Source organism: Eptesicus fuscus, chromosome 24, assembly GCF_027574615.1.
Source record: "Eptesicus fuscus isolate TK198812 chromosome 24, DD_ASM_mEF_20220401, whole genome shotgun sequence".
NCBI lineage: Eukaryota > Metazoa > Chordata > Mammalia > Chiroptera > Vespertilionidae > Eptesicus > Eptesicus fuscus.
The window spans coordinates 5,637,105-5,651,702 of record NC_072496.1 but is presented as its reverse complement, the minus strand read 5'-3'; the positions used below and the strand labels follow the sequence as shown (position 1 = coordinate 5,651,702).

The window sequence follows — 14,598 nt, the reverse complement described above, 5'->3', positions numbered from 1 at the left end:
AGGCGCTAAATGGTGACCTCCCAGTGACCCCTGCCTCGGTGGAGACAGCACTTGCGCTTCCCTTCCACACGCTCACCCCCAGGGCGGCAGGTGCCCCTCTGGGCGCCTCCCCTTTCCCCTCATTTCCTCAACCACCTGCTCGAACCTCACGCACCCTCAAGGCCAACTACGTCCCCCTTCTCAGGCCTGCTCCAACCACGGCCACCACCACCACCGCCTTGGTGGAGCCTGGCAGCCTGGTGGAGGGCGCCAAGAAGATCCGAGTGGCCCGTTACCTGCACTTTCTCTGGCACCTCGGGAACGGGGTCTGGGTTGCTCATGAGGTCGCTGAGGCCGGCGTTCGGGTTATGAGGGATGAGCTTGTACTGCCCCCCCTCCCGCTTCAGATCCAAGCCGAAGATGTCGGACAGCAGGTCGCTCTCCTCCGTCAGCTCCTTCAGGTCGGTGAGGTCCTCCGAGGGCAGGGCGGCCTCCAGCGGCTTCCGCTCGCCCTCCTCCCCGTCGCCCCGCACCTCGTCCTGCGTGGGGTCCGGCATGTCGGCCAGGAGCTCCGCCACTCGGATCTTCTTGGCGCCCTCCACCAGGCTGCCGCCCAGGAGCAGGCTGCCCACGATGCGGGAGAAGCCGCGCAGCACGCTGGCCACCACGTGCAGCAGGCTCGCCAGCGCCCCCCAGTAGGAGGCGAAGAGCGCCGTGGCCATGTCCCTCACCGTCATCTTCTTCACCTTCTTCATCTGCTTCTTCAGGCTCTTGAGGCTGAGCATGCGCAGGAGGGTCAGCAGGTTGGACCTGAGCGCCAGCAGGGCCGAGCGCACGGTCAGGAGGGAGAAGAAGGCCGTCCGCGGGCTCTGCTCCTCCGGCTTCTCCTTCTCGCTCTCCTCCTTGCTGGCCGACCGCTCGCTCAGGTCCGACTCGGAGATCTGGGCCGCCAGCTGCATCTCGAAGATGGTGTCCTCGCAGAAGTTCACGAAGAGCTCCATCTTCTCCTTCTCGCCGCCCTCGTTGACCACGTCGAAGATGAACTGGCGCTTGGACTCCTTGACCTGCGGCTTCTCCCACTGCGTGCGGCTGGACTCGCTGATCTCGAAGTACACGCGCTCGATGCGCTTGGCGCTGCCCATGATCTCGATGCGGCCCAGGAAGGGCTGGAAGTAGCGCAGCACGCTCTCCGCCAGCTCCAGGAAGGTCTGCAGCCGCGAGTCGTTGGGCATGTGCTCCGAGAGGTTGGTCAGCAGCACGGCCACGTTGAAGCTGATGTCCTTCGCCGGCTCGTGGAAGCGCTTCACGAACTCCTCGTAGTCCAGGGTTTCGTTTTCGTCCGTCTCGGCGCAGGACAGCAGGAACTCGGTCTCGGACGGCGTGTAGTGCTTGTGGCTCTCCATCGCCTTGTGGAAGTCCCTCTTGGAGATGACGCCCTTGCCATCCGGGTCGTATTCCTTAAACGTGTCAGAAGACGTCAAGTCCTTCAGTTTCAAGAACATGTCGAAGAACTTGAGGATCATCTCCACGTTGTTGGACGACTCCACCAGCATGTCGACCATCTGCTTGCCGATGGTCCCGTTCACGACGTTACCTGCGGGCGGAGAACGGCACCGGTTCACAGGGAGCAGCGTCCGCAGGGAGAGCGGCCGCACAGGCCTCCCAGCCCCGCGCCGGCGCAGCCCCGGCAGCCCCCAGTGTGAGCCCAGGAGTCAGACCGTCACTGGAATCACACAAACATGCCAACACCATAGGGACTCATACCCGCGGAGGAGTACTGGAACAATAGCCGGCCTTCCCCCCAAACTGGTCATGTTTTAGGATAAAGAAGATGGGCAAACATTTATATCCTAAAGCCAGGAACTGAAATCCAGCCTCATATTACCAATAAAAAGGAGCATTCACAAAGCCCTTTAGGGCTGAAAAATCTTTCCTCATAGACAATGTCTCTTTCTTAAACACGAACTTGAGAAAAGCTGATAAAGCCCCCAATAAACCCGGCATCTGGGGTGGACGTTTCGTTCCGTGCAGCGTGCCGAATATTGGTCCTTAAAGTAAAAGAATGAAGGATGGGGATGTGCACAACGTAAACCTATAAATGCAAACGGACATGAGCCGAGACTACCTTCCAGCATGGACAGCAGCATGACCACCATGTCCTTCTGCAGGTCCATCAGTTCTTTCAGGAGCTCGATTTGACTGGAATCCTGAAAGGGCAACACGTGGCATTGGAGACAGTCGGAGCAAAGGAACACGCGTGTTCCCCCGGAGGGCGCTGCTCCCCCCACGGCGACCCCTCCCAGCATCACAGGACCAAGGAAGCCGACAATCTGTGTTTATTGGCTTATCCTGAGCGCCACTGTTTCTCTTTGACTTCCATGAAGTTAATTTCCCTGCTAGTGGGTGAATGCCTCTCTGGAGGACAGCTGTTTGTGTGGGCCCCATACGCACACCTCTCCCTTCCACAGGGCCTGGCAGAGCTCAAATCCGTGTCCACCTATCTGCAGAGGAGGGAGCTTCGGTGAGTGTCATGGAGACGTGGGTCCACGAAGGGTTGCAAATGCTCAACACCGGGGACTAAACTCTTTCATGTCTCCTATAGTGAAGTCTTCAGTATCTTTTATTCTCAAATTTGAATGATAGCTCTCATCTATTCTCAGCTTGCATCAAATTATTTAAAAAAATTATTTTTAATCCTCACCCTAGGACATGTTTTTACTGATTCAAGAGAAAGAGGGAAGGGAGAGGAACATTGATGTGAGAGAGAAATATTGATCAGTTGCCTCCGACCGGGGACAGAACGAGCAGCCTGGGTATGTGCCTTGGGGCATGGAACAACGCTGCAACCCACTGAGCACACTGGCCAGGGCGCATCAATTCTTCCATTTAAGAGAATGTTTTTAAATGTGGAGTAAGAGATGTATAAAGAAGCTGAGAAAGGTGATGGTAATAAGGGAAAGCTGCTTCGTGTGCTGGGGGCTGCTGTCCCGGCGGCATTGAGGAGGCGGGAGGTGGTTCCTCTACCTGGGACAGCTTCATCTGCATGTGGGCGAACACGTGGAGGAAGCCCACGACCGCGTCCCAGAGCCGGCTGTGGGCCAGGCTCTGCTGGTTCCCAGTGCACGGGCCCTACGGAAACAGACCAATGGCATCATTTCCGATAACGTCACTGCCAAAACCAACTGCACGACAATAGAGGCAAAATCAACATATCTCATCACCAACACGTCAGCTGAAAAAGAGACCCCAAAATGTAAGCTGTACGGTGACGATAAGGGTGCCCTTAGGAGACAAGAACTCACTCACCTGTCCTACCACACCTGTCCCTTGCCACATCCGGGGATGCCGCTTTTTTTTTTACATAACCTCTCCCTCCTCCCGCCCGCCCAGATTATGCTCAGTCTAAAGAAGCAAACTACCACCCCTCCCTCTTTTTTGTCCTCAGCACGGGGCACTGTGCCCAGCGGCTCCCTGACGCAGGGGCATTGCTAACCCCGCCCATGGAGAAGGCAGGAAGGAAAGAAGACAGACTGGCCTCTAAGAAACAGCAAAGTGTGGCTGGTTGAAAAAAAAAACACCCAGAATTTTATAAAATCTTTTCAAAATTTGCAGGTTAAGACAAATTTAGCCTAAAGAGAACTTAAAACAAATCAATATTTAAGAAAGGTATAGTCCTCATAGTATTTGGAATTTTACCTATATCATACATGATTATCTATACTAATAAAAGGGTAATATGCTAATTAGACCAGATATCTTCCAAACAAAGCCACGGTGGTGGGGGCCAAGGCAGAGGCAGTTAGGGGTGATGAGGCCAGCAGGGAAGGGCAGTTAGGGGTGATCAGGCTGGCAGGAGGGCAGTTAGGGGCAATCAGGCAGGCAGGCAGGTGAGCGGTTAGGAGCCAGAGGTCCCAGATTGCGAGAGGGATGTCCAACTGCTGGTTTAGGCCTGATCCCTGCCTAAACCAGCAGTCGGACATCCCCCGAGGGGTCCCAGATTGGAGAGGGTGCAGGCTGGGCTGAGGGACTCCTCCCCTCCACTGTGCATGAACTTCATGCACCAGGCCTCTAGTATTATACACACACACACACACACACACACACACACACACACAAACATGAAGTTGTTAAGCACTAGTCTCTCTTTTTATAAAGTCTCCATGGCATTTCCTTGCTTTTCCTGGAATGTGGTCAAGTGGTTTAATGCCCTCCTCCCCCTCCCTTAAGGCCTGCTGAGAGCTTAGTATATACACCAGGCCCTGGAGAGACCTCAGTCAACACCATGGGCCACACCCCCAGGAGTTAAGGATCCCTCAGTCTGCCAAAGGGTAAAGCAAGTCGTTCCGTGTAAATTCACATTTCCACCTAACCTTGTGGTCATCATCACTGGCTAAGGATCTACAGACGAGGTCAATCAGCAATGGGACGGTGACAGGAAAGGGCTTTTATCATATTGCCTTTTCCCATGGGATTCCAGGGTAATCGGTTGGCTCCTGTTTTCTTTCTTTCTCCAAATAGCAGAAGTGGGTAAATGTTTACCTGGATATACTCTGTGAGAGTGTTAAAGACTTGTTTTGCTACTTGAATTGCTTTGGAGAAGTTCCGCTGTCCTTGCTCATCGATCACATCTTTTCCGGAGTAGTACCAATAGAAATCACTGATGGACTCCTGGAAGAGAGGCGGGGGGTGGGGGAGGGGGGGAGGGGACACATTGTGAAGCCAAGGCTGACCTGTTCGACAGGAAATCATTCTACATAACAGGTTTGTAAGCGCACAAAAATAATATTAGGACAGCTGAAAAGATCCAACCTGAGCTCATTAACTGTAAGTATCTAGGTGGTTTGAAAGCCTCTCTTTCCCATTCCTGAGAATGTTCCAAACATTCTTCCCCTAGTTATCTACCAACTGCAAAGGGAGCACAGCATGTTAGGGCTTTACCAAATGAAAAGAACATTTAAAACGCCATCAAAGCTGGAAAACGTGGGGGACAATCCGCACTGGCAGAAAGCGCGTAACGAGGAAAGTGGAGCCAGGATGGAGACAGAGCCAAGGTGGCCGCTCACCCGAAGGCTCGGTCAGAGACGGATCAAAGGCGACACGTCTGACAAGTCCCGACGGGAGACCAAAGCCCAGCGAGACACGCAGCCTCACAGAGGACCCCGCGCGTTATCTCGGCCAAGCAGCCCCTCTAGCTGGCCGCGAGGCGCGAGGCCGCGTACCTGCACCCGCAGCAGGTAGTCCACCGTGGAGATGATGATGTTCACGGTGGTGTTGTTGCCAGTCTGAGTCCTCAGGTAATTCTGAAAATCTGTACGAGATCAAACGATGTTATTACCTCTCATCCCAAAGTGTAAAATGATTCGTTATCTGAATACCTCCACCCGCGAATGAGGTCTCCAGCAAAATCCTTGTGGCTAAGAGCAGCTTTAATATGAAGTAATTCATAGTGTCCATAAAAAGTGAGGGACCCCCCCATAAACCCACCTGGGGGCTCCCCAGAACCTAAGTATTCCATTTTTGTCTAAGAGGGGGCGGACCGTTTCCGACCCCTAGCTCTGGAGCTCTGGGCATGGGGATGGGACAGGACTCCACCGCTTAGGAGGCAGTAATTAGATGACTCACGGTCCTCTGCTCCTAGGACTGTGCTCAGTGACGGGGAAGAGAGGAGAGTCCCCCCCAGCTCCCGCCCTCCCGGACGCACGGCCGTAGGGAGCGGACCCATACACAGGGCATGGAGCACAGCACTCTAGGTGATGCTGAGGCACCGTCCCCGGGCCCCAGGGGCCCAGAGGAAACCAAGCTCCCTACATAGACCTCCCCGGTGTGTCTTCCTCCACGGCCGCCCGTCTTCTCATCAGAACAACTGACTGGGGCAGAGAGATGGCTACAACGGGCTGCCAGGCAGTGAAGCGACACAGAAAGCGGGACGTGGCCGTCTCACGTGGCACGAGCTGGGGCCGAGCGCCCCCTGCAGGGCTGACCCGTCATCACAGCTGACAGGCCTCTGTCAGGACTGGCGGCAAGCACGTTTTCCTGGGCGCCAGCCTCAGCCTCAGGCCTCACACACCTGAGTTGTGTCCCTCACAGAGCAGCTGCAGGAAGCGGAAGAGGTCACAGGTGAACTCGTCGTCCTGAAGAACCTTCTCGCCTGCAAGGAAGTCCAGACGTTACCCCCCGAGCGAGCGTGTCCCGTGCCTCCTCCATCGCCCCGCACGTCGGGCCAGCACCGTGTGGCCGGCCGCAGCCACAGGGCAGCCCTCCTCCATCGGAAGCTCATGGACCATGCGCTTGGCAGAGAGAAGCCCGTTTTCTTTGTCAGAAAAGAGCCTGTGAACCTTGACACCCAGGTTTCTCTCTGTTAAAAGGAGCAGCATGGGCTTGGCAACATTGTGGGAGCACCTGCGGGTCTAAACTTTTGTTCTCACCCTCTAATTTGTGACAGATGTGGACAGGAGTGAGTACTGATCAATGACCAGTGTTCAAGCTACATCTGCTTACGCTGCAGCAGTGGGAGCTCAGGTGCTTGTGGGGAGGGGTGACTGCACAGAGGGCTGTCATTCCACCTACATGTCAGTTTAAATGTATCTTTATCACAAGCGACTTCAAAAGCAGAAACACAAAGACACAAACAAAAAACCAGCAGCACACACTGCAAGCTGATTTTCAAAGCAAAAAGGGTCAGTGAAGAAAATGTTCAACATACGAGCGTTCAACATATAGCTCAGGAAGAAAAATGACAAAAAAAGTTGTTTGGCAAGTGGATGAACGTATTTATATATTTAAACAACAACACTCTCTCAGCCCGGGAGCACTTCGGCTGAGAGACTGCGATGGTGCGTGCGCACCTAAGGACAGTGAGATGACACGTGCATTCCCAGGAAACCTACGGAGGCTGCTGCCGGGTTTTCTTGAAGGCAGCTCACACAATTCAGTCACGGCACAACTGCTATTGGGTGATGGGACCTACACATTCCACTGCCAAGCACAAGCCAAAACCACACAGGAACGGCAGCGGCCTTAGAATATGTCTCAATGACTGTCTTTTAAATCCAGCAAGAAACATGCACTAATTCTTTTTCCTGCTGCGAGAACAAAAATATACAGAGAGAGAGAGATTAGTTCATTCTAAATTATTTCAGAAAGGCCAGCAGACTACCAATGGCAGGTGGGAGGAAGTGTATTTTTTGTAGCAAGATTGGCTTAATAGAAAAACCAATGTTCCAAAACTAATATATTGATAATTCCAAACCAGACCAAACAAAAACAGATAAACATATCGAGGCTTTCCAAAACTAAGTTAATTTAAAAATCAAACACAAAAGAATAAAAACAAATCAAAACAAAAAATATTGGAGATTTTTTTCTTAATAAATATTAAATAAGTGTGCAATAGTTATTTTTGCTTTAACTGTACCATGTGCTCATTTTCTAGTTTATATATGCATCTATTTATAGAGAGAAAAACTCTAAGATGATGTGAGTCGTTTTTGTGCACATGTAAATTGTGATCAGAGTTATCTAAACAAGCATTACTCTTTCATTTCCTTCATCAAAGAAGTTGCGCTTGCAAAGATGCCTGGGTCCGCGAGATGTAAGGACAGCTGCTGGGAGGAGGCAGCAGGCCGCGATGTCTGGGGGAGCTGACAGCCCGTTGGCGGAGGCCATGTTCCTATGTGTTCGTTCTTCCATGCGCTTTCTCCTTTTGTGGATGATTCTCTAATAGGGATCATTTCCTACTACCCAAGCAGGGGCAGGCCACCGACAGCAGGAAACAATAAGACTGGATTTGGGTGTGACCTGCATGATGACCAATTAGGGGTTTTAAAGGAGCTACATAAGCATTTGTCCATTTAAAGAAAACCTGTATCTCTCTGTATTGGAAAGGTAACTGATAGCTGATTCGTTTCAGGAAAGAATAGGGAACAGGCGACCTTCTACTTTAAGGAATCCATACCTGATCCTTCCTTGTCACCATTCTAACCCATACCTGATCCTTCCTCGGTCACCATCCCAAGCCCTTCAGCTTTGTTCTGCCGCTCAAAGGCGTTCAGGTCGAGGACGCTGCAAAAACAGGGAGAAACGCACTCAGAGAGCAAACATCTGGAAACCATGTATCTTGAAATGTGAACCAGTGTCAACATACACTGCAAACGTGCTCCAGTTCAACGCCCACCAGCCCCCTTCCTGGTGACGGACGAGTCTCTCCCAGCACCCACACTGAAATGACCCCTGTGACGTCTAATGTGAGCCATCACGGGCTCCGCTAGAAGCACATTATAAAGTCGGCAGACATTTAAATATAATTATAATGACCGTGTTTTCCCAGGTGGAATAGCTTATTACACTAAGTGTGTACCAGGGGCCTTGGTCAAATACTGTCTGATTTTAAATGCTGTAAAACTAGAAAGTAATTATCATAAATTAGTTAGTTGAGGACCATTTGTTTAGGAAAAATGAGAAATGGTGTATAAGCTCCCAAATAAAACTAAGTAGAATTTTCTTTTTTCTTTTAAAAATCATGCACCACTCATATTCAAGGGATGCAGAAGGCAAAGCAATTCCCCAAGCCCCTATAGTAAGCACAGGGAGGATTGTTTTAACACATTATTAACACCGAGTAACTTAGTAATTAAAATATTATTAACACTTAACATCAAGATAGAAAATAAAACAGTAACTTCCGCCCCCCTTTAAAGTATTTCATCATTAAATGTTCTTCTGTGTTAATTGTTGTCCATAATGTAAACACTTTGAAAGATACCACCTCTGAGTTAGAATAGAAACAGCAAGTGGGGGCTCCCCTGCGTGACTGTATGGGGGCTCCCCTGCATGACTGCACGGGGGGTGGGCTCCCCTGCAACACTGTATGGGGGCTCCCCTGCATGACTGCATCAGGGCTCACCTGCATGACTGCATCAGGGCTCACCTGCATGACTGCATCAGTCCCGCGAGGCTCTGGAAGAAACCCACGTCCTTCTTCTCCTTGAGGTAGTCGAGCATTTTCTATAACACATAAGCCACTGAATTCAACCCTTGTTTATTGTTAAGAAAAAAAGCAACAAAAACACGCTTTCTCTTCTGTAATAAAGATAAAATATTCAGTGCATACAGGTATTCTTTGTCGCAACTGGTTGAAGTTACTAAGATTTCAGCCCAAATTATGTCCAACTTTTAAACAGAATGTGTTTTCAAAACTACGTGATTTTTCTCATTTCTCAGGAGACTAGAAAGAACTACAACTAAAATAATTTCTGGAATGTGACAAACAGGTTACCCAACTAGGCCTCGGTAAGAACCAACTTTGCCGACTGGGTGGTGTGAACCACAGCCCGTGGAGACACCACGTCCCCCGGCAAGTCTCTAAAGGGAGGTAGTGCCCATACATTGTTTTAACACATTATTAACATCGAGCAGTTTAGTGCACCGAGAAAACACTTGGATGCTGGGACAAGGTGACTAGAAAATGAAGACATATTTACCGTATTTTCCGGCGTATAAGACGACCCCCAACTTTTCCAGTTAAAATATAGAGTTTGGGATATACCCGCCCTATAAGATGACACCCGGCGTATAAGACGACCCCCGACTTTTGAGAAGATTTTCCTGGGTTAAAAAGTCGTGTTATACGCCAGAAAATACGGTACATAGAAAATGAAATGTCGCACACATGGCAGTGCTTTGAGGATGGCTAAAGGAGTTCAACAGGGGGACTAGGCGGCCCATGGTCTGAAAAGAGCATCATGGGAGCGGCTGAGAGACTTACCTGCTGCACTGTGGAGTTCCCACCATTGAGGATAGCAATTCCAAGTTTCAAAGTAGCAGCCACCATCGGTCCAGTTTCACCTTAAAAATATTAAAACAGTGTTCCTTACATCATTTCCCTGCTACATCCATGTATCCTACCCCAAAATGTGCACTTTTAAAATTCTTACCACCCCTACAGATCTCTATCATGGTGAAGAGGGCCGGACTGACTTACGTACCAAAAAATATTTTAAAGTGATAATGCATATTTTGCCATCAATGTTTTTACAAAATTCTGTGTAATACAGACAAAACTGAAACTACATGAGGACAAAAAAAAGAATATGAAAAAATAATTGATTTTGAAATACACAGACAACAGGGTGGTGAATGCCTGGGGCAGGGTGGGATCCAGGTGGTGGGAGGCAGGGGGGAAAAACGGGGGGACACCTACAATACTCTCAACAATAAAATTTTAAAAATAAATAAATAAAGGACTCACTTTAAAGGTCTCCATTTATATCAAGGGTCTGCAAACTGTGGCCTGAGGGCCAGCCAGCTCGTCACATTTTTGTAAATAAAGTTTTATTGAAACACAGCTACGCCATTCGCTTACGTAGTGTCACTGGGTGCTCTCCTGCTGCCACAAACATTTCCCTGGCTTTTCACAGGAGACATTCCCCCACCCGAGTCACATGAGCAGCTCCCTAGAGTTGTGTCACCACAGAATTTCCAAAACTTCTTGAGCAGAAATAAAACACCTTTAAATTCGACTCTGAAACAGAGTCATGACTGGACTGTATAAACGAGGGCTCAGCTCGCTTTTGTTGTCACTGACCTGGTCGTGACCCAGAGAAGCAGGCCTGAGTGAGTGGGTGAGTGGACCTGAGGGAGCTGGGGCCAGAGGAGGAGATGCAGGAGGAGGAGATGCAGGAGGAGGAGATGCAGGGGGAGGAGATGCAGGGGGAGGAGATGCAGGAGGAGGAGATGCAGGGGGAGGAGATGCAGGGGGAGGAGATGCAGGAGGAGGAGATGCAGGGGGAGGAGATGCAGGAGGAGGAGATGCAGGGGGAGGAGATGCAGGAGGAGGAGATGCAGGAGGAGGAGATGCAGGGGGAGGAGATGCAGGAGGAGGAGATGCGGGCGGCGGGCGAGGGCTCACCTTTGCTGGCGCTGATGGTCTGCAGCACCATCTCGGCGGCGCCGCGCTCATGCAGCCGGGCTTGCTGGTACAGAAGCTTCTGCTTCTCCATTTCTTTTTCCTGAACACAAACCCCAACCGGTTATGTGGTGGCGACCAGTCGGCAGGCAGCTTTCCAGTCACCACATTTCAGTCATCTCCATGGGCTCTATGACAACATTATGGACCACTTCAACACCGACATTGTTATTCGACAGAGGTTCACATAGTCAACTCTCGGTTTTATGTCAACTGGTTCATCAGGCTAGAGTTGCTCAATTTTAATGATTTGATAGTCCAAAGCCTGTCCCATAGTTTTGAAGTAGCTGTACTTCATCATTGAAACTTGCACTTTCTGAATTATACATTTGTGCGTAAGTTTTCCCATTTTGAATAATCTCCGTGTCATGGCCATAACTTGATACTGCTCAGCAAAAGGCTCGAGTGGCAAGATATCACTGAATGACAGAGAAACGCTGACTGAGACGAGTTGGAGTTTAAGCAAAATTGAAAGCTGATATGGATCTAGAGTAGGCTTTGCCTAAGCAGGGACTTACGAGACATCTCCCCAGTGCCCCCCAAGAATAAAGCCATGTGCCTTTATATTTTGTATTCTCTGGCGGCAACAAACAATGCTGCATGGTGTTGCTGGGGCAATATGGCTGGAGTTGGCTCGGTTCCACTCAAACTACCACCGAAAACATAAAGAAGAAAAGAAGGAGAAAATATAAAGGCACAGCGAAGTCAAGACTGAAGGATCGTTCACTGGAGCGGCCCAGTCGCTGGAGAACTGAGACGGCTAAGCAGTACAAGTTGCAGAGTGGACGTTGCATAGAGCCCTGTGACAGCGAGCCCATCGATGGCGCGGGAGGGAAGCTTAGTCAACGGGACATGACACGCTCGACCAGCATCATGTCCATAAACACAGCGGCCAAAACAGAGGTGACCTCAGAGCAGGAGCTGCAGCAGAGGGACCGCTTTGCTGCCATAAACTTTCCATCCAAAGTACGGAGTAGACACTGGGCGATGGAAGAGGTTTAAAAAATGAAGGCTTGCTGGTTACAGAATATGAGAAAGAAAGGCAACTAAAAGGAGGGGGGAAGAAATGGGCTCAAACAAATGATAAAAGAAACCTTTAAACCAAAAGCAACCAACACAGACATCAAGCTGTTACCAGAGAGTGCTCGCCGATGCTGGCAAAATTGGCTCTTAAATCTTTGATAATATCGTGCTGCGAAAACAAAATCGATCAGGGTTTGTTTGTTTGTTTCACACTATCGTTAGAGCTCCTGCGGTTAAATGTTTATTTTTTTCTTAAATTATGTGATAGGCCTAAATGGAAGCGGAGAAAAGAAAAAAACAGGCAGCTGTGCTTTGTGGCAGCCATGCTGACGTCTAAAAGGTTTGCCTTCATGTTTAAACCTCTTCCTGTGAAGTCAAAAACAGAACAGAAACAAAGCCACACGGACACACAAACCAGATCGTCATACAACACAGCTTTGGAAACACTGAAAGGAGCCCCCGTCTGCTCTCCGGGGGGTGTGGAAAAGAGGAAGCAACATTTGATTCTTCCTTTTAGACCCAACAATCTTTCCTGCCCTGCCGTGGCCAGAGCGGTTCCTGGGACGTTGCTGCCCAGGGTTGCGGACTCCTCTTGTGGGTGTTTCGATAAGACAGTGGTAAGAAATTCGTGGCGTAGGAGCTGTCCAGCGTTTTCATCAACAGAGGCAAGGGAGTTAGGAAGATCAAGGCTTTCCGGACCCACAGGACATGGAAAGGTGCCATCAGGACACCCAGACAAAAGGACGGCACCATATATTCTTGAGGGAAAAACAATAACCTGTCCCCCAAGTAGGCAGAGCAGCTCAAAGTTCTGCCAGAACCATGTGTACAGTACACTCTTAGGTCCCAGAATCCTTTGCGGTAACTAAAGTCACGTGGATGGATGGGTGTTAGGAGGATCAAGAAATAGACAGGATGTCAAGTTGTCTTCTTTAAAAAAAATAACCCCCCTGGGCAAAGGTCACCCTCACCTTTCTTCCATAGCATCTAAATTTCTCTAATAATGACGACTTCGGGAGCGATGGGGACACTCATCTGAAGTCACATATGGAACTAAAACAGATAAAGTGATGTAGAGGCCGGAGGGTCAGGGCGCCTGAGCACCCGCTGGTGGGGGTTGGGCTCTCTTCTCACAGGACTTTCAATGCCTTTCAGGTCGTTGACAAGGCTTCTCAGGTGTAATTTAATCTCGTCAACGGAAATTCTGTCCCAACATAAAAAAACAAAACCTTCACAGCTAGACCGGAAGTTTTCAGACAATAAAATGATGGATTGGGTAGGGGAAAAATACTTTCTTTTCAGATTTACTGCAGACCTGTTTGTGGCTTTTTTGAAAATATGTTTTTATTGATTTTTAGACAGAGAGGGAGAGAGAGATAGAAACATTGATGAGAGAGAAGCATCGATCGCCTGCCTCCTGCATGCCCACACTGGGGATGGAGCCCACAACCTGGGCATGTGGCCTGACCAGGAATTGAACAGGGGACCTCTTGGTTCAAGGGACGAAGCTCAACCACTGAGCAACACTGGCCTGGGAGAAGCCAGCTTTTTAAAGCAAATTGGAGACAGACCATTTTAAAACTATCTCCCCTCAGGGAAATTGCACTTTGAAGTACCTTCTTAAAGGTAGGTTTCCCTGCCTGACACCAGATTCCCTTTTAAAACTGCCCCAGGGTCTTAAATTAACATTATTCATTCAGCCTGGTGTTTAGTCTTTAAATTACTCCAAGGTTAACAAAAAAAAGGCGGGGGGGGGGGGGGGGGGGGGAGAAGAGCAGCCCCACAATAGAATGGTCCCTTAGCCAGCGGTCGGCAAACTGTGGCTCACGAGCCACATGCGGCTCTTTGGCCCCTTGAGTGTGGCTCTTCCCAAAATACCACGTGCGGGCGCGCATGTACAGTGCGACTGAAACTTCGTGGCCCATGCGCAGAAGTCGGTTTTCGGCTCTCCAAAGAAATTTCAATCGTTGTGCTGTTGATATTTGGCTCTGCTGACTAATGAGTTTGCCGACCACTGCCTTAGGCAAACAGTTCCATTGCCCAGAGTAGCAAGGAGGTGGGACGGACCAGATGAGGTGCTCGCCCTCCCTCCCAGGAGCATGGTCCCAGGTGCACACCGTCTCTCCCTGAGCAGCCATGGCAGCCCAGGTGCCCGGCCTGTGTCTCTCTCTCTCCCTGTGTGGGTCCCTCCCTCTCACACTTCCTGGGACTGCAACATCCCTACCCCAATAAAATGCTAGCACATCATCTCTTTGCTGTTTCCTAGGGAACCTGGGCTACAACATGAGGGCTTTCCTTGGGATTAACAATTTCATTATAGAAGAGTGCAGCTGGCAGATGGCAGCCCCAGGCAGGAGTATGCCAGAGACACCGCCATCAAACCCCTCCCCCTCCCCCACTGAGCTTCTGCAGTGGGAACTAAAAATTATACATCCTCTTGAGAAAAGAAGTAATTTGTTCGGTATTTTATATATCTAGCTGTATCTTCAACTTTTTATATTTAGGGTTATCTTGTTATAAGATTCAGGAAGGCTTCTAATTCAGATTGCTGTGTCCGGATGAAAGAAAGGAAATAAACCCTTCAAAGGTCAATTTATATAGCTATTAGAAAGGGTACATCTTATAGCCAGTTC

The 14,598-nt window shown here is 49.8% G+C and overlaps 1 protein-coding gene across 1 annotated transcript in view; it reads right to left on the bottom strand.

Moving 5' to 3' along the window:
* Positions 1 to 14,598, bottom strand: part of RYR2 (ryanodine receptor 2) — a 198,038-nt gene that overhangs the window by 16,112 nt on the left and 167,328 nt on the right. Inside the window, exons 82-91 of the mRNA XM_054713161.1 lie at positions 10,886 to 10,985; positions 9,743 to 9,822; positions 8,906 to 8,982; positions 7,961 to 8,040; positions 6,047 to 6,127; positions 5,199 to 5,287; positions 4,519 to 4,647; positions 3,004 to 3,108; positions 2,105 to 2,186; positions 276 to 1,573 (exon numbers count right to left, since the gene is read on the bottom strand). Of these exons, the coding sequence (XP_054569136.1) occupies positions 276 to 1,573; positions 2,105 to 2,186; positions 3,004 to 3,108; positions 4,519 to 4,647; positions 5,199 to 5,287; positions 6,047 to 6,127; positions 7,961 to 8,040; positions 8,906 to 8,982; positions 9,743 to 9,822; positions 10,886 to 10,985 (2,121 nt within the window). The remainder of the gene's footprint in view (positions 1 to 275; positions 1,574 to 2,104; positions 2,187 to 3,003; positions 3,109 to 4,518; positions 4,648 to 5,198; positions 5,288 to 6,046; positions 6,128 to 7,960; positions 8,041 to 8,905; positions 8,983 to 9,742; positions 9,823 to 10,885; positions 10,986 to 14,598) is intronic.